The 27,551-nt window shown below is 42.0% G+C and overlaps 1 protein-coding gene across 3 annotated transcripts in view; it reads right to left on the bottom strand.

Annotated features, from left to right (window-relative positions):
• Positions 1-27,551, bottom strand: part of ACTR3B (actin related protein 3B) — a 167,715-nt gene that overhangs the window by 120,813 nt on the left and 19,351 nt on the right. Inside the window, exons 10-12 of one of the 3 annotated variants that reach the window (XM_065050441.1) lie at positions 21,832-21,957; positions 21,300-21,383; positions 19,775-20,711 (exon numbers count right to left, since the gene is read on the bottom strand). In XM_065050441.1, coding sequence (XP_064906513.1) covers positions 20,616-20,711; positions 21,300-21,383; positions 21,832-21,957 — 306 coding nt within the window. In that variant the 3' untranslated portion in view covers positions 19,775-20,615. Of the gene's footprint in view, positions 1-19,774; positions 20,712-21,299; positions 21,384-21,831; positions 21,958-27,551 lie in introns of those variants that run through there. The other 2 variants (XM_065050440.1, XM_065050442.1) reach the window with 2 other exon arrangements.

Raw genomic sequence — 27,551 nt, 5'->3', positions numbered from 1 at the left:
CCCAAAAAGGCTGATTCCATCGATTCTAAATCCCTCGGAATGCTGATAAACCCAGAGTTGTCTCCTGGTCCATGAACTGTTGCAATTGAGACAGACAAATGACATGGACCAAGTTCTTCCAGGATGAAAGTAGTAGATGCCATTTATTGCTACAAGTGCATTTTTATACAATTCTAACAGTTCATGTGTTTTTTCACTATTGGTTACAAGTTACAGCACTAACATCTCATTGGCTAATTTTGCTATCATCCATGTTATTCTTCTATCCCCTTCTCTCTCACGGGTACATCTCTCTCACGGGTACAACTCTTCTCTCTCACGGGTATAACTCCGTATCTCCTGATACTCCTTTACTCCCATCTTTCTCAGGGGTAAACCTTAATATCTTCAAGACTGATCTCTACTCCCATACTTTCTGTCAAGGATTCCACAGACCCGCTGCAGTTTCCCGCAATGAACCAACCTACTGACTGACTGACCTGCTGCGTTGTCACCAGCAGAGATGGGGGACAGACCTTCAAGCAGCTTGACTGCCCTGACACCCCTTCCTGAGTCTGCACAGGGCTCAACATGGGTCTGAGTTACTCCCTCTGCTTCTTGAACACCCACGTGCCCATCAGCAGCATCTCAGCATTGTGTGTTAGGTAGCGGCAACCATCCCACCCTGCCCCACTTTCCTCTCCCCATCCTCAGGTACGAGGTAGGTACCAAAGAGTGGTTGCAAGTACTGCTGGAGAGGTTAATTTTCCAGAGGGCATAGAAGGTTACATCTCTGGAAAAAGAGATCATAAGGATGAAGTCCCACACCCCAAATCTGGCACTTGCAAAGGTTGGGCCACACTGCTGCAAATAATGAGGACTCATGTCATGCTTTGATCCTCTCCTGAGAACCTCAGCACAGTTTATGAGGAAAATAAAGTACGGCTGCCCTGTATGGCGTTATTGAGCAACAGAGAAACTGGTTTCTCCATCAGCTGCATCTGCCTGGGGGTGGTTTCGGAACAGAGAGCTGGGTCTAGATCTCTCTCAGGGCTGGACAGAGCTGTGATAGATTTGGGACGGTCCTACATTGGGAGCAGACAGCCTTTCTTCTGCATCACGGACCGTGGGGAGCACCACGTGAGGCTGTGATGGAGGGTGGTTGTGGGGTTTGTAAGACCATAAATCTACAGTGCCATAAATCTAGACAGTGCCAGATACTTCAGACTCTGCCAATTGTCACCTTTGGTTGAGTTTCCCCAAATACAGACACTGTTTCTCAGAAGTCTTCATGGCTGATCTTCTTGATTTATGAGCCATGAAGGAAGAACTGATAAAGAAAGTAAATGTAAATAGCGCTTAGAATAAAACAACATCTTGAGACCAGACTCAATTCAGTATTTCTATTCATTAGGGCAACGCCTAACCAAGTAACTCAAATCACCATAAAACTTTAGCTTACAGATTTGTATAACTTTCCCTGAGAAACAAGTCCTACCTAAAGAGAATAAAGCCAGGAAGGGAAAAGTTAAGCCTATTAATCATCTCAAGCTGTATCAAGACACTTCTTTTTAGTTAAAACTCATCCTCTGTATGAATGTGCACAGTGTTTAGACTCAAGCTTGCATGTTTCTTTGCCTCAAACAAAAACCTGGTTAAACACCTACTCCTAGTCACAGAGCGCCTTATGTACAAAATAGCAGTTGGACTTCAGAGATTAACTGCAAAGTAGTTTCCTTCATCTAAACTCAATTAATGTGCATCCTTATCCGATCTTAGAAAATTGCTGAGAAATCACAAGCACTGTACAGTAAAGTTTCTAGAAGTATAAAGGTCTAGGATTTCTTTTCTGGTACAGAAAAGATAAAAATTTGTGTTCCTATATACTCTCTAATAGTCTAATAAACTGCAACTATCTGATTTTCTATTAAAGGCCAAAAGGCAAGAATTCAAACAGAAATGTCTTCTATCACTATGTTCTGTACATAAAGTAATGTATAGATGCAATAAGAAAGTTAATTGCTTTCACGTTGCTTGGAGTGCACATGGAAGAAAATTAAAACAACCCGATTGCTATCTCTAATTAGAATTTCTGAGGAACAACATTGTGGAGATGGATTTTCAGCTTCCTCAAGCATTTCCTACTCACACCAGTCAAATTTATGCACCCCCTTTCAAATTAGTACCTTAATCGCCTTTCCATAACTAACAAACTAGTGCTGGCTGCTGGTTTATTTTAATTCAGAGGGATGCTAACACCCATCTACTGATGAGCAGGTGGCCAATTGGGTAAATCACTGTGTTGCAGTGATGTCCAAACACTGCTACATGGTGTGTTTCTATTATGAGATTAAATCCGTTATGATCATCACCTGAGTGGCCAGGGTACCTCTGGTTAGAGGAGAAAAGTAGGTAAAAGAAACCAAAAATGTTTTGCAAATGATGTGTCTGTTGTAAAACACTCAGATACACAAGGCGGCTTTCATCAATACCTCTGCTTTACTCTTAGGGTCCTTTGACAATTTGGGCTAGGTTTGGTTACCAAATGCAGTCTCCTCTTACTGCACTGAATCCAAACAGGAGGCTGTCAAGTCAAGCGCAGCAGAAGCTGGGCAGAAGGGACAGCTGAAGGATGGGGTAGGATGATGTGAAATCTTACGCCTGCCAGGCTGTAGTTCACATACACTTTCCTGCTTGTCTTCAGTCAGATCAAAATCTAAAGTTTCTTCATTATTCCATGATAAGAAGTTTTAAATTATCATCCAGCACCATTACCAACCATTTCCTGGGCTGCAACACAAGGAGCGTGGGCAGCAGGTCAGGGAGGTGATTCTGCTCTGCTGAGACCCCCCTGCAGTGCTGGTCCAGCTCTGGTTCCTCAGCACAGGACACACATGGACCTGCTGGAGAGGGGCCAGAGGAGCCACAGGAATGATCCGAGGCTGGAACAGCTCTGCTGGGAGGACAGGCTGAGAGAGTTGGGGTGTTCAGCTGGAGAAGAGAAGGCTCTGGGGAGACCTTAGTGCGGCCTTTCAGTGCTTAAAAGGGGCCGATACGATGGGGACAGACTTTTTAGCAGGGCATGTTGTGACAGGACAAGGGGTGATTCTTTAAAACTAAAGCAGAGGAGATTTAGACTAGATAGAAGGAAGGAATTTTTCTTACAATGAGGGTGATGAAACCCTGTCCCAGGTTCCCAGAGAGGTGGTGGATGAACCATCCCTGGAGACATCCCAGGCCAGGCTGGACGGGGCTCTGAGCAACCTGAGCTGGTGAAGATGTCCCTGCTCATGGCAGGGGTGGCACTGGATGAGCTTTGGAGGTCCCTTCCAACCCAAACCATTCTATGACTCTATGATCAGGTGTCATCCCTGAGTACCAAACTATGAAAAGTTCAAACTCATAGAAAGCAAGAAATTAGAAACTAGGATATACAAATTCACACTGTGTTTTCCCTACGTAGCCAAGCAAAGCAAATGGAAAACTTATGCTGCCAGTTGTCAGTTGTCCCAAAGTTAACTGGATTTATTGGAAGACAGAGGGGTTCCTAGAAGGGTCAGCACAATTCTGACTGTAGTGGAGACCATCCCACCTTTCTTGGGACAGAAAACCCCTCGGCCTGGGCACCTGGGTGCTAATGAGTTGTTTAGATGTGTGGTTTGTGGGCTGACAAGTAGCACAGGATGAATACACACACACACACACACACACAACAACAGAGAGGCTGTAAAACACAGTGTGTTCTGCCCGTGGCACAGACCGATAGACTCTAAGGCGGGTGTAAATAAGAGTTGGTGGTTGGTACAAACAGGCAGAACTAAACTGTGCTCTTCTGCGGGTGTATTGTGCTATTTCTCCCTGCTCATTTGGTGCTGCTCACCCTAACGTTCTCTGTCTTGGTTTCAGAATTTTCAATTATTCTAAACACAGTTTTCTGTAAGAAGAACAACACATCACCCTGCCACCTCTAACGATTTTAATGAAGGGCTTCCTTACCAGAGTTGTTTTAAGCAGAGACATAAATGTTCATCAGGGGAGCTAATAGCTATGCAGGCATTTCTGTGGTTGGGAAAAGGTGCAGCAGGTTACATGATCTGGAGCATTTCTATGCATACACAGCATTACTCCATATGCAACCTAAACGGGATGTAAACTGTAGCTATGCATCAAACAGTGGATTGCATTCTAGTTTCTCCCGACTGCACTGACCAGAAGCTGCTATTTACACCTGCCGGGTTCAGGATCCGCTACAGGCAGCGGAGAACTGAGACCACTCTCTACCACATAAACTGCAAGATGCCCATGGATATTGAATCCTCCTACCCCACCACTTCTCCAAAACTGTGCTCTTCTGCTGATGGCAAAAATAGTTGAGGAACAAGAAGCCTTCCCAGACCCAGTTTAACTCACATTATATTCTGTATTTGATCTCCGATGGGACTGCAGCACTGGACAGCGGGTGAACTCATTACTGAGAGTTGGGGATCCTGCTAAGGCTGATGAGAGACACATTTTGACTGTATAAAGGGCACATAAAACCGGTAAAATCTGTCCATCAGATTCCCAATTATGAACATAGCCCGAAAGCTCTCCTCTGCCGATTCCCACTCACCTCTGAAATGGAGAAAGTAAATCAGGTCCAGGCTCTTGGGCTGCCTCCACACTTCCATCAAGTGCCCCAGTTAAATTTCAGCAAAGAGCACTGAGGTGAATGAGAGATTTTTTTTTTTACCATCTCCAAAATTCTTGAAAAAGCAGCCCTATTAATACCTGGACATGTCACTGTTCCGAAAAGGATAACTAAAGTATGTTTTCAAAGGGAGAGCTGTAGCAGAATTAAGCAGTACGATACATTAAATGGAAATGACCTCGAAAAAAATGGTTGGCAATATAGTAGAAGTAGTTTTCGCACACAAAAATCAAAGTAATGAAGGAATTTGCTGCCCAATAGCTATGCCTTTGCACCTTCTGTGCTAACCACAGTGGTGCAATTTAGTTTTGCTTATACAAATGTTAGCTGAAGAGTAAAAAGTTTGCATCAGTTAACACTTCATGCAGTGAACTGACCAGAAGTTTGGATTTTTTTAAATTATCAAGTGTAATAGCAGGATCTTAGCACTACAAAAGAAGGATTTAAAACTGACTAAAAAGTAGGAGCTGACAGGTTGATGGACACCATTCAAGATGGTGGTGTTGGATGGCAGGTGGGAAATTTTTCATACAAACATTTTTCACCCAAATTAAGAAAACCAAATGTTTTCAAATTCTTATTCAAGTTAAGCACAAAAACCACGCAAAAGTAAATCAGCTTTTTAAAAGCATGTGAAATTTTAGCAACTTCCCTAGAGAAAACTACAGAGCAATAGAAATACTTCCCCTATTGGCGACATGAGATAAATCAGAGTTATCTTCTCCCACATCATGAACCTGCACAGGAACTCAGGTTCTTGCTTCGGACTGTCAGAAGTACCGCAGTGATCAGCAGGACAAAATGTAATGCTATGATAAGCCTAGCAATCTCCAAACAAAGATGGATACAGAATTTCACCAGCAGGTACACGTAGTTGTGGAGTAAAGGCGTAAAGATGAAACAGCATCAGGTGCCCAAGGGCTTTTTACTCAATATCAGCAGAACCTTCTTCCCCATCCCTCTGTGCCCTCCAACTCTTTTTGTTCAAAAGTCAACATGATCCAGAGTAATGAAGCCATTTGGGTCAATTAACACTATTTTTGACCCCCTAAGGAAGCTCTTACAGTTATGGGTGATGCATTTTACAGCTCGACTAACAGCACTGTGCTCCCAAGCAAGAGGACAAACTGAGGGCACCTGCCCCAGTACCAGCGAGTGACAGGAGATCCTGTTTGCAACCACTGTTGTTACTCTTCTGTTTTAGCCTGGAAAAAACAATGGTTGCTTGATCCCGGCTGCCACCTTCTCCACACTACATGTTTTCTACAGGTGGTCTTTCCCAAGCACCCCAGGCCCCACCTTGCTGCCAGAAACATCTATCACCAAGACCCTCCCCAGCCAAGGAGGTAAGAGACATTTGTCCCTGCATGCGGGCTGGTGTCTCACAAACATTGCTCTAAAGCTGCCAACTAATAACCAAATAAATGTACATTATTCAGGAACATTCACCCATGAAATATTGATCTGCTACAACCACTGATATCCCATAGCCGTGGTACGCTTTCAAAAGACACCATCACAGTACGTGGGAAAGCCACATGATAGGTTTCCAGATGTCCAGAAGAAGAAAACAGCGTTGACCTCAAGAGCATCAATGCAGATTACAAGGACCAACATTTGAGCTGCTTGTGTTGCGTCTGTCAGTCACTCAGAAAGAGCGAGGGTGGGCTGAGCTGCTGCACTTACCCCGTGCACTCACAGGGCAAACGTTCCTGCAAAGAACCAAAAATCCCCGAGATGCGCTCAGCACTCCCGATCAACGCAGCTGAACGACTCTCTCACTGTAACACCCTATGCCCTCAGGAAAGCCAGTTTCGTTAAGACACCGTGTGGATAGTCCAGCAAATCACTCATCTGTAAACAACTTAATTAGAAGCCCATCCTCAGAGTAATCTGCTAGTACAACAGCAGCCCACAGCAAGAGAATATTAATAGCACTGTGTGTTATCAGGGAAAACGCTCCAGTTTGGGCTCAGAGAGGAACCTTTGATACTTCAGCTGTTTTTACCACTGTCGCCGATCCTTTATACTCTCTACAGCAAGTCATTTATTGTCCTCTGCCTTCGTTCCTCCACCTGTGAAGAGGCCATAAATGTATTTAGTCACCTTGAACAATTCTCGACTTGCAAAAAGGAAACCCACATATAAGCAGAGGTGTTATTCCTGTCACACAGAATACCTTGTTCGCTGTTAGGATCACACTCTTTTTAACCATATAATTCATTATGTGATTTCAAGAGAAGGTATAATGGTACAAATAGGTGTAGGAAACAGCACGTCTTTTGCTTCTTTGGCGTGATTCTTAACGGGTTAACTTACCTTCCCTATTGAACTGATGTTTTTCCGATGAGGAACTTGAGATGAGCCTCAAAATGCAGAGATGGTTGACTTACAGCACTCTGGTATCAGTGACAATTGTTTGCTACAGACGTAAGTTCATCCGACAGGTAACGACCTTACCAGAAGTAAAAACAGCTGAAACAACAGGACACTTGGCAGTAATTTTCGATGCAAGACAAATAGCTGGATATTGTGCAGCTGAATAGCTTGAACGATAGATGGCCACTGTAAAACAACAAACATCATATAGGAGCTGACAGCAGGAATGAAAACACTGTGTTCAGATTTATAGCAACAACAAAAATGTGACCCAGCTGTGGTTGTTAAACTGGCGACAGGTGATGCTTCAGACTGGCTAAAAGTCATTTTTGAACTGCTGGCCAATGAATTTGGCATTAGTCATTTAAATGTGAGGGGAATCCTTGGGACTTTCAAGTTCTTCCTCTGCTCCTGCTACACCAAGAGCTGACACGGGGATTTCAGCCGACGCCACAGGAACCAAAGCACAGCTTTATAACCAAGACCTCCAGCACCACATCACCCGCTTTGTGGACGAACACAAGGACCACTGAGCTGGGGACTGTCATTCAAAGCCCTGTCAATACCACTTATATCAGCACCATCAGCAACCAGAGATGGCAAAACAAGCAGGTTGGAAAGGTGATGCGCAGCAAAGCCACAGCAGGGCTGTCGCCGGGCTAATAATTCCCATTAAGACTGAAATAAAACCAAAAGATTCAAGGTAGCAGTGCCCCTTCGACCCTACGGCATCTTCCATCTCACAGATCCTGATGAAGCAAAGTCCACTGGAGAGCTGGCTCCCCTTCATCCCCATCTTTTTTCAGCATGTATGTGTTTAAACATTGCTCTCCTCCTCCTCTTCTGTCTGCTTTTCCTTAGAAACTCTCATTCTTGTTTTGGAAAAGGTTAAAGCAATCCCAAATGATATGAAATGAATTCATAAAGCTATTGAGGAGTTTGGTCTTTGCCTTCAGTGGCAACAGATACAGGCTCAGGAACAGGAATTACAGTCGCTCATGAACTAACAGCTGCCTTTAGGATAATAAGACAGAATCCTAAAATCTGAATTCCCTGTTATTGAACTACAAAGCTATAATAAATGCCTTAGTTGATGTCCCTAGCCCTTGATAAACCACAATATACCTAGCCATTGTAGCATTGCTTGTTAGAAGGAAGAAATTTTGACAGCTCAGTGAAGATAAGGAGAAAAATAACTTTAAAAGCAGAACCATGTAACACAAACAAGGAAGGACCCAAGAGCAGCTACAGTCCAGGAGTCAGATGGTCCCAAAGACGTCAAAAGAAGATCCTTAAACATAAGCAATACTGTCACAAACAGCAGCAATGCGAAATAAACCTGCTCAGTTCTGACACTATACATCAACCCAGCGCCTTTGAAAATGTGTAATATTCGGACTCACACAAATTACATCGGGCAGTTAAAACACAGCATCACCAAGTACAACTGAATAATGTGGAAAGGATGCGTGGAAAGAATAAACACTCACAGTTTATCTGATCATGACTGTTACACTCAATTTAGTGCTACTATCAGCTAGTAATTGGTAAATGGATGTTTGAATCGACTCAAATTCAGGACAAGATGAAAACATTACCAGAAATTTCATTAAGAAATGCAGGATCTTTCCCTGCTTCTAGGAGTAAACAGGTTTTTCAAGCCTTTTAGGGGTTTTAGTCCTAAGCTGATGATCTCAGACTCAGAAGAAGTCTGATGTTTCTCAAGAATCACAGAATCACAGAATGTCAGGGGTTGGAAGGGACCTCAAAAGCTCATCCAGTGCAATCCCCCCATGGAGCAGGAACACCCAGATGAGGTTACACAGGAAGGTGTCCAGGCGGGTTGGAATGTCTGCAGACAAGGAGACTCCACAACCTCCCTGGGCAGCCTGGGCCAGGCTCTGTCACCCTCACTGAGAAGAAGTTTCTTCCCAAATTTAAGTGGAACCTTTTGTGTTCCAGTTTGTACCCATTACCCCTTGTCCTGTCATTGGTTGTCACTGAGAAGAGCCTGGCTCCATCCTCCTGACACTCATATCTGTAAACATTAATGAGGTCACCCCTCAGTCTCCTCTTCTCCAGCTCCAGAGCCCCAGCTCCCTCAGCCTTTCCTCACACGGGAGATGCTCCACTCCCTTCAGCATCTTTGTTGCCCTGCGCTGGACCCTCTCCAAGCAGTTCCCTGTTCTGCTGGAACAGAGGGGCCCAGAACTGGACACAATATTCCAGGTGTGGTCTCACCAGGGAAGAGTAGAGGGGCAGGAGAACCCCTCTAGGCCTAATAACCACCCCCCCTTCTAATACACCCCAGAAGGTTCAGCAAACATCTCCGCTTGTCAGAGACCAGAGAGATCATCAGAAAATCTGAGCCCGAGCTTGTGAGACAGATTGGAGTTCCTGAGAAGAAAACTCTTCTCACCGAAGTTCCACTGCGTATCTTGATCTGCGAGGATTTTTCTTCATTAAAAGAAAGAGGCGGTGCCACAAAATAATTTACCTGACCTATTTTAGACCTGTGTGATTGCATTCACGGGCACGTACTTCTCTCCTAGGATTATGAGGGGAGCCAAAACTGATGAGCTCAGATTTAGGTATCTTTGAGGCTCAAAGGCAAACAGATTAATTCTGTCCTAAAAAATAACACCTCATCTCAGGGTGACAACCCTGTTTTCTCAGCACACAGCAGTGAGTTACTTGAGCATCCACTGAGGAATCAAGAATATCAAACGTGAGGACTCTCTTTCTTGCGTGCAAGCTGCCACCTTCAGGAGAAGGAATGGTTGTAAAGTAACAAGTTTTTCATCATACAACCCCTTCCAGGTGGATTTGCTCACATCTGTCTCTATTCTGCTGCCCAGAGAGCTGAAAAGCTGTGACAACGTGGTCAACAAGACAATAAAATAAAGAAAAATATCTAGAGCAAGAGATACGCTAGTGTTGGCCAGGAATGTTTTCCTCGTCAGTACTCACCACATCAGAGATCATCTGGATTGAAGATAATTAGCATCTGCTCTTAATTATTGCTGCAAAGGTCGGGTAGCATGAGTGCATCTCTGACAGTACATAAAATTGGTTAAAATATGAGGTTTATTGGAGTTTCAGCCACAAAACCAAAAGTGCATTTTGACCAAACTCTTCTGAGAAGATTTTTTTGAATTAAATGAAAACTTATTCTCCAAAAGAAAACCAACCAGCCAACAAAAATAAAGGTGAAGAATCCTGGAAGCACTTCCTTGTAATCCCAAAGGAAAGCTAAACCCCAACCAGTACCAATCTGTGAAAGTGCAGCTTAACAGTGGCACTTAATTTGCAGTTCTTCAGTTTGGGGATTGAAATGCTTTATTTTCCACACACACAAAAAGTCTCCTTTCATGAAGAAGTGCTTAGTAAAAAATGTTTTTTGGACTAGTGTAGTCTGGCTGAGAAAATGGCAAGCAGCCCATCATGAATCCTCCTTGAGTCTTGTTCACTACACCCAGTCTGGGACAGCCAAAGCCAAGGGGTTCTGCTCAAGGCCAGCGCCTTTCCCGTGATCTAATTGATCCCAGCTCAGCTCCCAGTTGTGCCAATCCAGAAATCATCCTCACAGCTGATGCTGCTTGGAGAGAATTTCAGCATACCCCAGTGAACAAGGAAAATGGATCATTCTAATTCATTTAAACTTGCCTCATTTAAAGAAAGGTGGCTTTTACTTTGATATCCACACTGTGCGTGTGCTCTTGCCTGTTAGGTTCATTCTCCAGCTCACAAGTGCTGAGCCTTATTACACTCTGCCTGATCACAAAATACAGTATCCAAGTCATTGGCACTTTTCTTTCCTTACATGCATTAAAAATAATAATAACAGTGCCTAATTCAGGGCATCTCATTTCAAGTAACAGTTGCTTTGAGAAGCTGCAGAACTGTCTCCCTAAAGGCAGCAGAAACGCAAACTCAATCCTGAAAAACAAAGGCGACCTATGAGCACCAACCCAGAAGGTACCTGAATGATCTCCCTGGGCTGCTGATGCGCCTGCTGATTGCTGGAGCAGAGATAAAAGAGCTGCAGAGAGACAGATCTACTTCCACGTAATTTATTATTCATGTGTAAAAGTTTAATGCACCTATTTGAACAATTAAAGCGCGCTCTCTGGAGCGTGATTGTCTTTTTGCTTCTGAAGACGCAATGGCTCGTGAATCAGTAAGGGCTATGGCCAGGATCCCAACATGCATTTAATCACGAGTTGCTTGTTTCTCTGTACACACCCAGGAGGGAGAAATAGCTTTAATAATAGACACTATTAAAGAAAGATTTTAAGAAAATTAGGAACCTCGCTCAAATCTCCCCGGGCTTCTGGGACAAATTTGCTCACAGCTGGAAGCCTAATACGTTTAAGGGTGGCTGATCCTACTCTAATACAATTTTTATAAGATTTTTGCCGTCCTGCTATAAAAGCCCGTGGCGCAAATCATGATTGGAACAAGCAGACCTTCCCTTGGGAAAGAATTGAGTTGGCTTTGCTGCAGTTGACTTTGTGTAATTTTTCGGATATTTATATCCATGCAGTGTAACTGATGATAGCACTGATCTGTTGCCCGATTACATTTAGCCCCAGAAGAGGAAAGGGGAATTAACTTCAGCGTTACCTTCGGTTATTAAGACTTTGGAGTACTCATGACCCAGCGTCTCCAATTCACAGGATAGATTTAAATCGCTATTCTTTAAAGATTTGCTTGTTTTGTTTTTCATTGAGCATACAGTCTGGCCTATGAAACAGAAAGCAATGCTTGGCTTTGAAAAAATAACACCGTTAAACTTGTCATTTACTGATTTTAACAATTTGTTTTTCAGTGCTATTCCGCTGCTATGCAAAGCACGATGGCAACTGCATCTAGCAGCGTGTATAATTCTGCTTTACAATTTCTTTAACCCATTTGGGAACACACAGGTTCCAAAGTCTGCGTCTTGCCAAATGCTGGGAATTGTATTCCCCGTTCAGAAAAATGACTATGCAAAGAAACTACTTCTAGCAGAGTGGCCCAAAAAGTCTTCCCATTCCCACTGAAAGGAGCCGTTTTGTCACAGCTAATCTCTTCTGTTGATTTAATAACTTCATCAAGACATCCATGCAAATTTTTTAGGTCCAAAACAGAAGAAAACTGGGGCAGAGGGGAACAGGGAGAACACATACAGACACGAAAAATATTCATTGCAATTTTAAAGCATCTTCTGCTTGAAGTTAAAAGACACAGGGGCTTTAATGTTCATGCAATGCACATAGCAGGCCGGTTCCAGCTGCCAGGCCTTATTTGCGGCAATGCTCCAGAACAAATTGTTCCATTTATAGTTCCGTAAAGCTATCCGGAGAAATAGAAAAGTCAAGCTGGGTTTTTTCCTTCTCACACACTCCCATCAGGAGGAAAGATTCTCAAAGAGAACTAGATGCTACATACATCTCTACAATGAAAGCCGCACTGAGGTTACGTGATGTTAACTCATGCAAAAGAGTGAAATTAAAAGACTAAGGGAAAAAAAACTGTTAAATATGGAAAACTGCAAAACCCACCACCCTACACTACAGAAAGAATATAAGCTGACCTTGTATTCTTACACATGTACAACTTATATTTTTAAATATTATTCTGACATGAAGAACTGAAACATTGGCTTAAAAATTATGATATTATTTCAAAACAAATTGGAGAGTATTTGTCATTGTCACCCGACAGCCCGAGGCTCATGTTCCTTCAGCAACTATAGTAGAAGCCTTTTCCTAAAATATAAATCAGGTTCGTGTGGAAAATAAAAAGAGCAGGACAAAGATCTGGAACCTTAAGAAAATAAAATAGCCTGTTTGAAATATTTGGCATCACTCCATCACTGAAAATACACAGGTTCAACTTATGCTAGTAAATTAAACAGAGTTTGATAAGAACAGGCTGTTCCATGCAAGTGGGTCTCTGTGCCAAAGGAGGGTTTTGAGCACATTTAATTGCTATAACCACCCAGAACTGACATGGGAAGCAAGATGTTGCATTTTGAAGTTAATATAAAGTTTGATATTACCTTTAAAGAGAGTCATCCAAGTTCACAGAAAACTAAATGACATTTAGTGTTCTTGTTGTAATTCAGCAGAAAGAAGCCTACGCTTCCCATTTGGGGATTCAACTAAACAGTTCAGCACTATTTTGCTTTTTCAAATAGTTACATTCTCATCCATTTTGAATAGCATCAACATCGGTTTATCTTCATTACAACTAAACAACTGAAGTTCTTCAGAGCAGCGCTGATTGCTGAGTACATTATTTTCAGATATACAGAAAGAAAACGTTTAAATCCTACTGTTTGTGTAAGACATAATAACATCACAAAGGCTCCCATCTCCGTTCCACGGAGATGAAGAATCCAGAGCATCTAGCTAAGATGTCTCTGGTGTGAGGAAGAGTACAAAATATAAGCAAGTTTAACAGTGCAAGGCTGCCTACTGAAGCTTCTCTGCTTTCACTTCCTTAATACTCCAATTTAAGGGTTGTCTGCTCAAGATTTGAGCTGCCCTGACTAGTCACCGCATGATAAACTCTGGGTTGAGGGAGAGAGAGAAACAAACATAATATACCAGCAGCATTCCACTGGACAGCATCCCATAATAGCGTTTCCCATGAGAGGTGACTGGCTCCTCAAAGCCAGAGAACTGTAAACTACGTATCCACGAACTGCACGTTACAGGAAAATAGTTTGTAATCCCCCTGTTAATCCTTGGCATCAGGGGCACACACAGTGTAATTACAGACTGCAGCAGAATAATTTGAAAACTCTCTTCCACACGGCCATAATTATATCCTAGCTCTAATCCTTTAATTGCCAATATCATCTAATGCATTATGGACATACTCTATGACTAGATGAACAAATGTACTAAAACATTTTGCAAGTAAGCCACCGTAAAAGCGACAGCACAGCCAGTGATGCAGGCTATTAAACAAGAATCATGATTAACAAGCATCAGGATACACAGCCACGAAACATGAGGATTTCTACTCTCGCTTTGCATATTTGTTGCACCAATAGTTGGTTTTCTGGAGTACCTTTCTGGACGCACAAATTAAAACTGCTGAAAGAAATCTGTGTCATAAATTGCCACTTACATCAATCAACTGTCAAGCAAATGGCAGAAATAGATTTCTAGCAATTCTTTGGCAAGAAATTAAGAGGACTTAAACTACAGTAGATGCTGACCCAGTCTGAAATGGAGTGAAACCAAAATAGACCATATACCCAAGTGCTAGTAAGGATTACTCCTCTGGTCATCTCCTACGCTCTTCACATTGATAGTGTCAACATTTTGGTTTTACCCTGGAAAACCAGAGCCAAGGAAGATGACACAGTTTGCTTAAACCTTTTGCTTATCTACAGCCTAAGAACATGTACAACATATGTACAACATGTACAACTGGAAAGCAAAAACTGAAAAGATAATTGGGAACCTAGCCATTATTCTCAAGTAGGTAACACAGTGTTCAAGGACCTCTTCACTGATCCAAGAGTTACTTGTATTTGTAACCAACGATTACTACTACAAATGCATAAACAGTCCAAATGCAGAAAATAAAACCTTGCCCGCTCCAGTCCTGGATGCTCCATCCAGCCTCTCACATCCTCTCCTGCTGTAAGAGGCTTCAAAACCAGGAGAAACCCCTTCAGCCTGCTGAGAAGTTTCCTCAGCAGCTGCTCCTACCCCAAGGTTGGCACCTCAGAGGAGGACGCCACCTGCCACGTTAAAAAGGCTGAGCCCTGCCGAGTTAGTGAACTCTGAAGGAGGGTAGTCATAGAAATACAGAATCATTTTGGTTGGAAGAGACCCTTAAGGTCATTGAGTCCAACCATAACCCAACTCTGGCACTAAACCATGTCCCTAAGAACCTCGTCTAAATGCCTTTTAAACCCCTCCAGGAACGGTGACTCCACTGCTTCCCTGGGCAGCCTGTTCCAATGCTTCACAACCCTTTCTGTGAAGAATTTTTTCCTGATACCCAATCTGAACCTTTCCCTGTAACACCTCTCTACCCCAAACGAATCCTGTTTCTGGATCCAAAGGACAAAAATTAGGACACGGTCATGCCCAGTATTTCCTAGGGGCTGGCTGCTCATAATTCCTGTCACCCTAAGTGACCAGTCCAGATCAGGGGACCCTTATCACCCAGCTGCCAATTCTGGAGCTACTCTGGGTGCCCATCTCCTCAACAATGTATCTTCTATTTTGTTTTTACTACATCCTTATCAGAACTGACCCAAAGCATCTGTCTCCTGTACAAAACTACAGATTACCAGTAGAAATAGAATAACAAGCAATACATGTTTGCATTAAAAATGTATCTCTCTTTCATATACACTATCTACCACCTGTCGAAGGCAGCAAACCATTTTCTCTTTGTAAAAGTGGCTGCAACTCTTGTCATTACCCCACAGGGTGCTAGAAAAACAATAGCACGGCAAACTGCTGAAAAAGTGCTTGAGATGACTGCAGCCTCCCAGTTAAACTACCTGCCCCTTTATTTCCTGATGTACAACAGACAGAATAGGGCAGCACTTCTTAAACCGGAGATGCACACACATCACAAACACAAGATGCACGTGATGGCAAACTCTAGATGTGTGGTGGCCTTTATCCTTATAAATACCCTTTATTGTCTGACTTTCCAAATCCACATCAGCTCATTGTTTCCCCAGCAGGCAAAGGGTTAAGCATCTCCCATTACCAGTAGCCTTATCACTTCCTTGCTCTAATTATAGAGGAAGATAAATTGGAAGTGAGGAAAAAATTCCTTCATGATTTTTCAAGTATTCACATATAACACGAGATGTCGTTTTTGTCAGGAAATGTAAAATCTTTAATTTTAGAACAACCGGGAAAATGTAGCAGGCTCCTGAGACCACAAGCAAAGCAGCACCAGGTTTCAAACTAGACATAAGTAAGAAACAATGATTAATAATATAACCTAGTTACATTCATCAGCTGAACTCTAGAGAACTTAAAGAGAAATAGCACTAGAGAAGGAGAAGGAATTTGTTTAATTGTTTAGAGGTACTTAATAACCCCATTCCTCTCCCCAAGTAGAACACCTACCTTTCATTGTAACATATTGGTAAAAAATGAAAGCAATTTAAAGCCCTGAGGAATTACAAAATGTTTCCTCTTCTTACAAATTCCACCAGAGGGCAAGTTGAGAAATGATCCAAATGTCCTGATTTAGCTTGACCTCTACTTCAACAACAGCTGGAGGCAGCAGACATTCTTAGGCTGCTCTGGTGCCTTTTCTCTGCCTGGCAGGAGGGTGCTGCAAGACACGGATGTCACCAAAGCCACGCTGCTGATAGAGAGGACAAAATTTTGTTCTAGAACAGTGTGACAAGTGCTGGTACACGTGAGGAAGCCAGTGCCTCATGGGAGCTCTGTCCGGAACGCTGCGAGAGCACAGCACGGCGGCTGCTCCCGAGGCAAAACTGCCGCGCTAGCACAGCTCTACCTTGCACGTGAATAAGCTGCAAATAACGGGCAGTTTAAACCAGGCAGTTAAACTAAAGCTGTGAACATGCAAGCAGGACCGCAGAGGCTGTTCATTTAAATAGTTAAGGTGAAAAAAACAAAAAACATCCTCAAACCACGTGGAAGCCAAAACAGCACAGCACTCATCTCCACCGGTTTTCAAGGGTACAGGGCATGAGCTCTTCTCCTCAACAACTCTGCTGCCTCACCACACTGCTTGAGGGTCCCCAGCACCCAGAGACCAAAAGCAGGGTAGGAATTTTTCATATTCCTCTAACTTTGAGCCTTGAAGGATTAGACGCAACATCTGTGCTAGACATGATCAATTTTTATAGTCAACTGAATGGAGAAAGCTCTGCCAAAGGATGAGCCAACCAACCTGTTTTAGGTGCATATATACCAGGATGAGACGACTTTCCCTTGGGATACAATTCTGCTACTCTCTTTGACGCCAAAGTGACCATGTCAGGCATCTGCACCTGAGGATCTGACAGTAATGTCAGCGCAGACAAATGCTCAGGTATACATCTCAGAGGCAGTTGGTAGGAAAAGATCAGAAGCAAGCACACAGAAGTGAAGTGATTTGCCCAAAATGATGCAGCACAGCCAAGACTGACTTGGTAGGCGGCAGTAAGAGATGGAAAGGTTTGTAAAACTTTATAGGATCAATAACGCCAAAGGGAATTCTTTTCTGCTGACTTTGGGTGAGGCCTTGAGTGTCTACAGGAAAGTCAACAGATGTGAAACAGTAAGAACAAAAGCAGACACCGAAGCTGTGGACAAACACTATCCTGCCTCTTTCTTCTATCACGTACATTCACCTTGCAGAAAATAAACCGAAGAAGTTGAAAAATTATATGGACGCTCCCCTTCACTGCTTCCTTTGTGGTTTTCTTTGCCTTTTGCAAAAAGATGAGCAAATAAAAATGAGGTAACTGGCTATTCCTTTGCCACAGTTTTACCTGAGTTTTCATTCACTGTAATTATCTGACAGCCACCACACAGCACTACTTGATATTACGAAATGCACTTTTCAATTAAGCAGGAGGCTACTTATCTATGCTCAGTATCTCCCGTGGTTTTAAATCAGCTTTTCACTTGTTCTGTCTCCAACACTTGTTTGGCACAACAGTAATTCTTCCAGACGAGAAAGAACCCAGTGATCATAAAGAATGAATTATTTACAGAAAGAGCAGTACTCCAGTTCACGTCAAGACTAATTGTATTTAATTGAAAGTACCACACTGAATATACACACAATGCTCTTCAGGTTCAAAAAGTCTGAAGTGCTTTTAAATATTACTGAAAAAATGAAAATAGAGGACCAGTAGCAGGAAACAATACCTTCCACTTTTAGAGCATTGACTCAAATCAAGTTAAACTTAATCATGGCTAAAACACATCATTTGCTAATTGGTTTATGGGGACAGGTAATCCCCTTTTCTAATGGGCATACGGTATCATAAACCCTCAAAGTCAGAAACCTCAATTATAAAAGTCAGAACCCCATGTACTGCTACAAACTCGGGGAAGAGCAGCTGAAAACTGCCTGGGGGAAAAGGATCTGGGGGTGCTGGCCAACAGAGGCTGAACATGAGCCAGCGTGTGCCCAGGTGGCAAAGACAGCCAACAGCATCCTGGCTTGTATCAGCAATAGTGTGGCCAGCAGGCCCAGGGCAGTGACCGTCCCCCTGTACTGGCCACTGGGGACAACAAACCTCAAATTAAAGAATGTCAGGGATTGGAAGGGACCTCAAAAGCTCATCCAGTGCAATCCCCCCATGGAGCAGGAACACCCAGATGAGGTTACACAGGAAGGTGTCCAGGCGGGTTGGAATGTCTGCAGAGAAGGAGACTCCACAACCTCCCTGGGCAGCCTGGTCCAACCACACAATGAAAATAAAAAACAGTCAGCAAGACAAAAGAAAAGGGTCTGACAACTCACATTTGCATCTCTCCTCTGACACATCTCACCTTAGTTTTTTCCCCCCAATGACTGTTTTAAACTCTCTTGGTCTGTAGTGAATGGTAGGTCAGCCTTCCAAAAAATTGAACAATGGGAAAACTCAGGTTCATGTCATTCAAACATCCTGTATTAGCTTTATTACTATCCATGCTTTTTTAATGCAAAGACAACATAAAAACACATGAGGAAATATGCTCAATGTGAGTCTTGCTTACTTTTGAAACAAGTTTTTTTCCCCAAAAAATGGGTTGCCTACATCTTATGTCAGAAGTGTGCAGTGAAAATACCAGCTCCTGCCAACTCAAAGATATCTCAATTCCTAGTTAAAACCGGTGGCATGACACATGCAACTATGCCACATGCCCAGCATTCCCTATTTTGTAGCACCAAGTGAGCACGCCAGCGTTTTGGCCCACACTTGCTCGATGCACTAAACACGTCCATCTTCCTCTGAAGCCTGACTCCAGCCACGCCGGGCTCATGGTTCTGGATTCTGCTGTATAGGGTAAAAACCTAAGTAGTCACCAGTGTAGTGACAGGCTTGAAACACAGATGTAAACATAGACTTGCTGATGTAACACTGGAACAAGCTGAAATGGTACATGTTATGTTAGATTACCCATTTATTTCTTAGTGAGATGACTGAGCAAAGTAAGCTTCAGTGTGTTTCTCCTCAGAGCTAAACTTAAAGTTCAAAAGCATTCAGAACCAGGCTTGAGTCATGGAGTCCCATTTTGTTTAATTGTTGATTTATGCTGAACAAATAATTGCTTGGTTGTGATCCCTCCATGCCAGTTAAAACCAAATTGATGTGTCTTGCAAATTATTGGGCTGCACAAACTGCTATAAAACCTCTGCTGACAGAGACTGGATAAATATCAGCACAGACAAAGTAAGATTTCCTATTCTATTGAAATTTAAACCATAGAACAACAACCACTGTGTCCACAACACAAAAACATCCACCCGTGACAAGGTAGTGAAGCCTTAGAACTGGTTGGGAGAGTCATTAAGGAACCTCCATTCACAGGAATTTGAAACTTGACTGTGCCTGAGCAACCAGGTCTGACTTTGAAGCGAGCCCTGCACTGAGCAGGGGTCTGGGCCACAAATCTCCACACATCCCTCCCAACTTCAGTGTTACTGTGATTCCATGTACATTGATATATGAACAGAAAGCTAACCTCGTGAAATAAAATGGATGGGTATGTAAATCATGACTACCACAAACACTAATAAAGATGTTAACAGCTTTTATTTCACTGGTGCAAGGCCTGTGTGTCATCCACCACTCACCAACATCAAAACAAAACATCGTCTTCTATAAAACAGTTTCAGAAAATTCAAAACAAATTAACAGTGGCTATAATAAACTTCATACACTACTATAAATCACTTGTGTCATCCAAACAAGAACAAATCAGTTTCTAGCATACATGGCTTTGTTTTTTATTCCCCAGCATAACTCCAATACATGCCTCACACCTGGAAAAGCGTAACATCACTCCATGACATTGATAGCTGTTCGTGCTTAGACCTAGTCATCAATTCACTCTACCAATATCATAAAATACAAAATGATATGAAAAAACCTACATTTACAAAGTACAGTCCCAATCCTGCAATCTAATCCTTTTGGGCAGGTACCTACATCCATTCCAACTCCCCCAAAAGGCAATGTGGTATTTAGTGCTCCATTGCTAAGATTCGATTGCAGAATCAGGGCACAAGTGGGAAAGGTTTCAATCTTTCCACAAGCAGCAAAACACTGCCTTATTCTTCTAGATTCAGTTTCAGTAGTATTTGCACAACCTCCTAAACCGAGACTTACCTATTTTCAATTACCTCACATTTAGGAAGGAAGAAGGATAGGCTTTAAAGTAGTCAGCAGAGAAATGGCTTTTACTGAAATGACTTGGGGCTGTAAGTTGTGCTTTAGTGCACGGTGGTGATCCAAATGCTTCCAAGCAATAACCGCATCTTGCTTCAGTATTTACAGTATCTGCTGCCTCCCTCTGCTTTACATGAGTTTCTTCACCAGCAAGATATCAGAGATCTTGTTTCCATCAGACGAGCATTATGACATGACTCCAAAAACAGGATTATGACGACAAATACTAGGGCCATACTCTTCATAGTCTTTCTTGGTGTGACATACTTGGAAAAACTCTGGCTATGAAAATATAAAACACATCCCCTCAAAAGCATAAGAATATATCAAGTAGAAAAAACAACAAATAAACTAATGCCTTAACATTTTTGTAGATTGCAGCTTTATGATGCGGTACTATATTTTTGAAATAGAATAAACCTAGAAATCTTAGGGTATGAATACAACTAATCAAGAAAAGTTTGTCTGGACAGAACACTGCTTTTAAACACATCAATAAGAAATCCCACTTTGGAGATAGGACTTGCTCTCATTTTCCTGTATTTGCTTCCTCTCACGTTTAAGATCATTGATTTAGATCCTGTATTCCCGAAGTCCTAACTAACCTCTAGTTCTGACTTCAAGAATGGAGGGAACACGCCACTATCATGTAAAAGCTACTTCAAAACTACATCAAATCATAACATCCTTACACAAGTAAAGCTTCCACCTTCCCTATAAAAATTTTACTCGGATAAAAGTTGGGTAAGGATTCCAGAACGGAATCAAAACAAAAAGGTTTAAAACTTAGTGCTCAGATCAACTAGAGCCAGAAGACAACACGAAATTAAAATAAATAAATAAATCAGAACAATTTTGACACAGACTTACTGTTGAAGCCAGCATGGAACCGCCAAACCAAACTGCATAACGCTGCATGTGGTGTGTTATCACTTGAACTTCAACTGGTTTGGGCTAAGAAAAAACAAGTCATATTTAGTTGTTTTATGTTTTCTGGCAAGATCCTTACAAACCAAAAGTGCTCAGACCCAGACATCTTCCCCCCTCCATTCACATCACCATCCCACACTTATTACTCAGTCTGCCATACTCCCTAGGAGACCAAGTTATAAAACTCTTCACAATTAGTATGTGTATTAGAACAACAGTTAAATCACTCTCGCCCACTGCTAAGATCATTTATCTTCTAGAAGAAAAGCCAAAAATGCCCTTAGAGGCTGCCCACAGCAAGTAAGATTTCTGTAAAGACATGTCATACATTGCAAGGCTACCAACATGTTTAATACCACATACATATATACTACTCATTTTACAACATTGCATTTTCACTAGTGAGGTGAAAATTCTGAACTTTATTTCTTTCACTACTCTTGTAACTAATGCACTCAAAATTCGTACTCACTTTTATCCGACCGCCACTGAGTTCCTCACTAAGTCGCAATCTCGCATCCACTACTCTCTTCAAATCCCTTTGCAGTCGTCGTCCAAAGTCCCTGAACATCGTGGATCCTCCTGAGAGGACCACATTCTGTGCAGAAATTAAAGATGCATTATTTAAATCCGCCTTCAAGCAAGTTTCCCGAAAGTCAACACTGCAGAGGTGACTATTTGAATCTTAACATCATTAGAAAGCTGACAAGCTACACAGAACAACTTAAGCATTGCTCAATTTCCATAGGAGATCCATGGTCCTCTGCTTTCTTTATTGACCCCTTTTAAAGAACAGTTTTATATCAAATGTTATTACAAAAGAGAAGGATTCCATTAAAATGGTGAACTAGTACCCCCTACATGTGTAGAGCAGCAGAAATAAGACACTACATCAAAAAGTTTCCCAGAGATGCTCAGAGTAAGCAGTAGCCTCATCATATTACTCTTAGTGTCTTTCCAAAAGCTTTGAAGTTATCTAGAACTCTTTTTTAAATTATTATTTTAAGAGTTAAACTCCTAAGCATAGCTACCAGCGAGTCAAATGGTTCTTCAAAAAGCACACCTCCAAAGAGGACAGCAGCACAGAGAAAGGTGCAATACATTCATCCTGCTTGCCTGGTATTACTTACTTTTCAGAGCAGAACCAAAAGCCTCTTAGCCCAGACTCGTACTTGGATTTTGAATAGGGGTTTTAGAATGTCACATCCTCAATTCTGATAATGTTACAGGGTCATAGACTAATAGGGAAGGTATTTTAAAGGTGGGGGGGAATTCAAAACAGCAACCCCAGAACACAGCATTGGTGGCAGCAAAAATGCATTTTGTAATCAGAAAAACAAACTTGGTACGCAACAAAACGGCCCTGCATACCGCTGCAGCTGCAAACCAAAGTGCTAATCAGTGCTTTCTGAAGCCTTAGACACACGTCCACAAGGAACTCAGCTGAGATCAAGAATTCATTACAAACGGGTCAAAGGATTATCTCTCGGTAATAGTTTTTGACACTACAGACCAAGCCTGAGCATGTAATGAAAGAATCCTGAACCACTGTTCTCAGCCAGGCAGCCTGCACAGAGACCTGAAGACTCAGAGACATGCATGGTAAGTGTTCACACTTGCAGTAACCACCTGGACTTTAAGCAACTGGTAACAAGGAAAATCTTGTTTGCAATATGTAAAGTGAGAAGAAAGCTGTTTATTTACATTAAAAAAAAAAGAATCAGTAGGAAAAACTCATTTCTTCACAGCTTCAGATTATCTACAATCTAGAAGAGTGCATAACAAGGCAGGTGTACTTAAAAATAATGGCACACATCCCCAAAACATTACTGAAACATTTCCCAAAAGAAAGAGGACAAAGGTGAGGAGCACTATGTATAGTTGGTCCTAAAATGAAAGCAGAAGGGAGATTCCCCCTGCTCCCCCCATACACAAGATCATCCATTCCCCTCCATCAAAGTGGTCATGCACTCCACATAGGAAAAGAAAACTGCCAGTGGAGGAAAAAATAAGACAATGACTAACCTGAGTGATGAAACAGCAATTAAAAAGATGCCATCAGAAAATATTACCTGGAGATAATGAAGTTGGCAAAGGCAGTGAAAGGAATAATTCTATTCAAAGCAAATTAAATGTCAAGTATACTCCAAGAAGTGGAAAATGCTAGCACTAAAAACAGATTGCACAATATATCCAAGAATAATTGTTTGAATACATCTGAGACCAACTCATGCAACTACGGATTAACAGTAACACTGAATCTTTTATTATTCCAGGGTTAGAAGCTAAGAGGTTACACCTTCCTCAGATGATGATTATTCAAGTGCTCCTATACACTGAAAGAAGTTTAATAATAATACTGGTCAAGGAGAACAGAAGCACCAGGGTATACTTGTTGAAAAGGTGAGTCATTTCATTATCACATCTCTGAACAAGCCAGGCCAAGCGGAATTTTGGATGTGTAAAAAAATGTCTCACCAGCTGCCATTATAAGATAGTTAATTATACAGTTACAGTTCCCCTGCTCGCTGCAATTCTTGTCAGCGCTGGGCCAAAACTGCACTAATTCTTCAGCAGGCGGTTGCTCACGTCTGGGCTTCAGTAAGTTCACACAGCTCAGCAGAAGGCAGGTTGTCCTCACTCTCAGTGAAAGCAGAATCCACACACTTTCCCCACCCCTCAAGCAACACACCCACCACTTACAAAGGACCCAATGAAAGTGGGAAAAGACTGTCAGATTTAAAAAAATAAAGAAATTATGAAACCACCACACACACACACAGCCAACACCTTCTCTAGAATAACTGAATGTAACATAGGATAGTAATTCCAGTAACTACTTAACAAAAAAAACTTACCAGTCACGCATGCTAAATACCTCTGTGGAGAAAGCTTACTAGTGATATTTGTGTTTTCAGCCCGCCTGGGAATTCTCTGGCCTCCCAGAAAACAGAAGTCAGGATTTAAGCATCTGTTTCCAGCTGCCTCCTTTAAACAAGAATTCTTCTGATCTCACCCTGCTCAAACACACCTCACCTGGTTTAACAGCTCTGCGCTGACCACAGGTTTCACAGCTAACGCTGATTATCAGACCCTCTGACAGAAAGAGGCTCCAGCTGAGTTTTACTTCTTTTAGCTAACTGGTTGAAAATTTGCTTCAGAAGAATGTATTCCCTTGGAAGAGACCGTTGAAGATCTTCCACACACAAGAAGTAAATAAAGCAGACTGTTTCTGGAAGGAAACTGGGGGGTAAACACCAATCATCTTGGAGGGTTTCTACATAAAAGTACCAAAAAGTATCAGTAGATCCCAACGCTATCGAGCACAAGGTGATGAAATTTGTGCATCTTCACAGCGCAGCCTGTACCGCAGTACAAGTACACGCTCGCTGGACACGTCAGACTTCGCAGCACCAAACTGAGAAGCATCCGCTGCTTTTCTGGTGAATAGGAACTTCAGCCACACACCCCAGTTTCCCTTCCTTTCTTCCCTTCCCTTCCTAAATTAGTGTTGTTTAAAGTGACACAACCCCCCCACCAGAGACATGTAGTGAGAGTAACATATAACTGTTAATAAAAATTATTATGGGTAAAAACTAGAAGGGGCACAAGCTGAAGCCAAGCGCTTCATGAGCAAGTGAATCATGATCCTGAGGGTCTCTTCTAAACAAAATGTTTCTATGATTCTATAATTAAGCCACATGCCTCTTAACTTTGTTAAAACAGGGCAATATTTGCCAACATTGTGTAGAAAGTATAAGGAGAAATATTATACATAACAAACATATTACAAAAAAGTAAATGTATTGTGAGAAACGCTATTTAAGTAAGTTTGGCTTTTAATAATGAAGAAACAATTTTGGTTTCTTTAAAATCATAATTTTCAATGTTAATTAAACAGCACAAGTAACAGCAAAAGATTTCAGCATGACTTGCGGTCGTGCTGTTCCACAGGAATATACCTGCGCTCAGACACAAACATAACCACAAAATACTGCAGATGCATCAAGCTACTCTTAAATAGCCAGCGTAGGTAATGTTATAAATTTAATTACAGCTGTTATAGAAGCAAACAGGGCTTCTCAGTACTCCCATGCTACAGTGGTAATCACCCGAGACTTCCACGTGAAATGGCAGGAATACCTTTCCTTTTTTGTGTCTTATCATTGGTGCAAATACAATGCAGAGCTAACAGCTTGGCAGCCTCTCCACAGAGCATCTCCACTCTGTACTTACTAATTAATAGCAAACATTGTCATTTTTGCTGAAGCACAGATAAGCCAGATGAATCCTACCCAGTCTTCAGCTCGAGGATACCTACAATTTTGGAAAGGAAAGGCAAGAATAGGGTTGATACAGCAAATAAACTGGGCACCATCGCAGCCGGGATTTCTCCCTGCAGCTCGCAGTCTGCCAGCGCCATCTACACACCATGCAGCGCATGTGAAGCTGTTTTCAAAAGTATTTCCCACAAACTCAAGTTTGAAGTGATGTTAGAGGGTATGTTTATCACCCCTTTAGCCTCCCACATCCCAGATCTCTGCAGGCTTTGAGGATGGTTCATTATGAGGTGGGCTGTCAACAGTTTAACCTCCCAACAGAGCAGAGTCTAGTGCAAATCTTATTGAAAGCAGCAAGTTCAAGTTCACTATTGTCCACAACAGCTGTGCACACAGCTAAGATGTCATCTTCTCTGAGGAAAAGAGCCAGTATCTTTAAGTTTTCCATGTACCTCCATTTCTACTGAAAACCTGGATGATTTATCTACAATAAACCACCGCATTTGCCCATATACTACAGTGACCCCTCACACAATGCTTTCAGCATGGGAAGTAGCTTTAAAGTTTGAGGTCAATGATGTGACAATTTGATCCATCAATTTTAATCATGAATAATTGAACAAGCTTGGCTAGGACCTTTCAGATATACTTCTGTCAGAATTTAACTGGTTTCAGATGTCACTTGTTTTAAGTTATTTAATCCATATACTTGTGTGAAAAACAAAGCAGAAAAAAGTTGAAAGAAATGAACTTTTGGGACAGCCAGTGTCCCTATGCTTGTCCTTTCTACTGGGGGAAGGCACAGCCTCAGAACTGTCGCACTGTCTCTTCTCCCAAGTAAGAAGTGATAGGACGAGAAGAAATGTCCTCAAGTTCCACCAGGGCAGGTTTAGATCGGATATTGATAAAAGTTTCTTCATGGAAAGGATTGTCAGACATTGGAACAGGCTGCCCGGGGCAGTGGTGGAGTCACCATCCCTGGAGGGGTTTAAAAGAAGCGTGAATTAGGTTCTTAGGGACGGGGTTTAGTAGTGGACTTGGCAATGTTAGGGTAACAGTTGGGCTCGATGATCTTTAAGGTCTTTTCTGACAAAAATGATTCTATAAACCACAGAAACTAAGAGAAAGTATGAGTGGATTTCTGCACATATAGACCGTTCTAACCAGTGAGAACAGAGATGCTCTTCCCTTTGCAGTGATCTGGCATTAATAACTAGTGACATCTATCATTCTATTCAATAGGTAGTTGTGTTACATTCTTTTAATTAAGCAAGTATTCAAAAAAACAGAAAATGGCAAAACAAGGGAAAGTTATTTGCCTCCTGAGGTGAGGAAAGAGTAACTCAACCTCAGTTTTTAAATAACATTTTCTGGAAGTCAGTACTAATCCCTACTCTACCAAGCAATGAAGCGATTACTCTATGACAACTTTGGTCTTTCAGGAAAAAAGCACAGAACCTAAGCACTACCAGACACTAAGAGTTTCCTAAAGTCTCCTGCAACATACCTAAGCTGAAAGCCTTGAAGACATCTACTGCAAAATTCACATATGAGTTTGTTAAGCAGTTTAACTTCCCATTTTGACCTGCACCACAGGTTTGCTCTGAAGCTCTATGTCTCATTCTAAATTACAGAGTATGTTTACGAGACAAGTAAAACAGACTGAAAAATCCTAATAGTTACAAATCACCCTGAGATGACTTAGAATGAGCATTAAGTTCAAACTAATAGGTGAAGAAAACTATTGCCATATACATGCGCATGCAAACATCTCCATGGTATTACTATACACTGTTGTTTCCAAAAGGGCACTTGCTGCTGCACAAGCAGAAAACAACCAGGAAACATAGGACGTGCTGCCAATATAAAGAGAGTTTGCCATAGGCTACGCCTGTCAGTACCTTCCTTTTCA

This window comes from Columba livia, chromosome 2 (assembly GCF_036013475.1).
Source record: "Columba livia isolate bColLiv1 breed racing homer chromosome 2, bColLiv1.pat.W.v2, whole genome shotgun sequence".
NCBI classification, from domain to species: domain Eukaryota; kingdom Metazoa; phylum Chordata; class Aves; order Columbiformes; family Columbidae; genus Columba; species Columba livia.
This window is presented reverse-complemented; position numbering and strand designations above follow the sequence as displayed.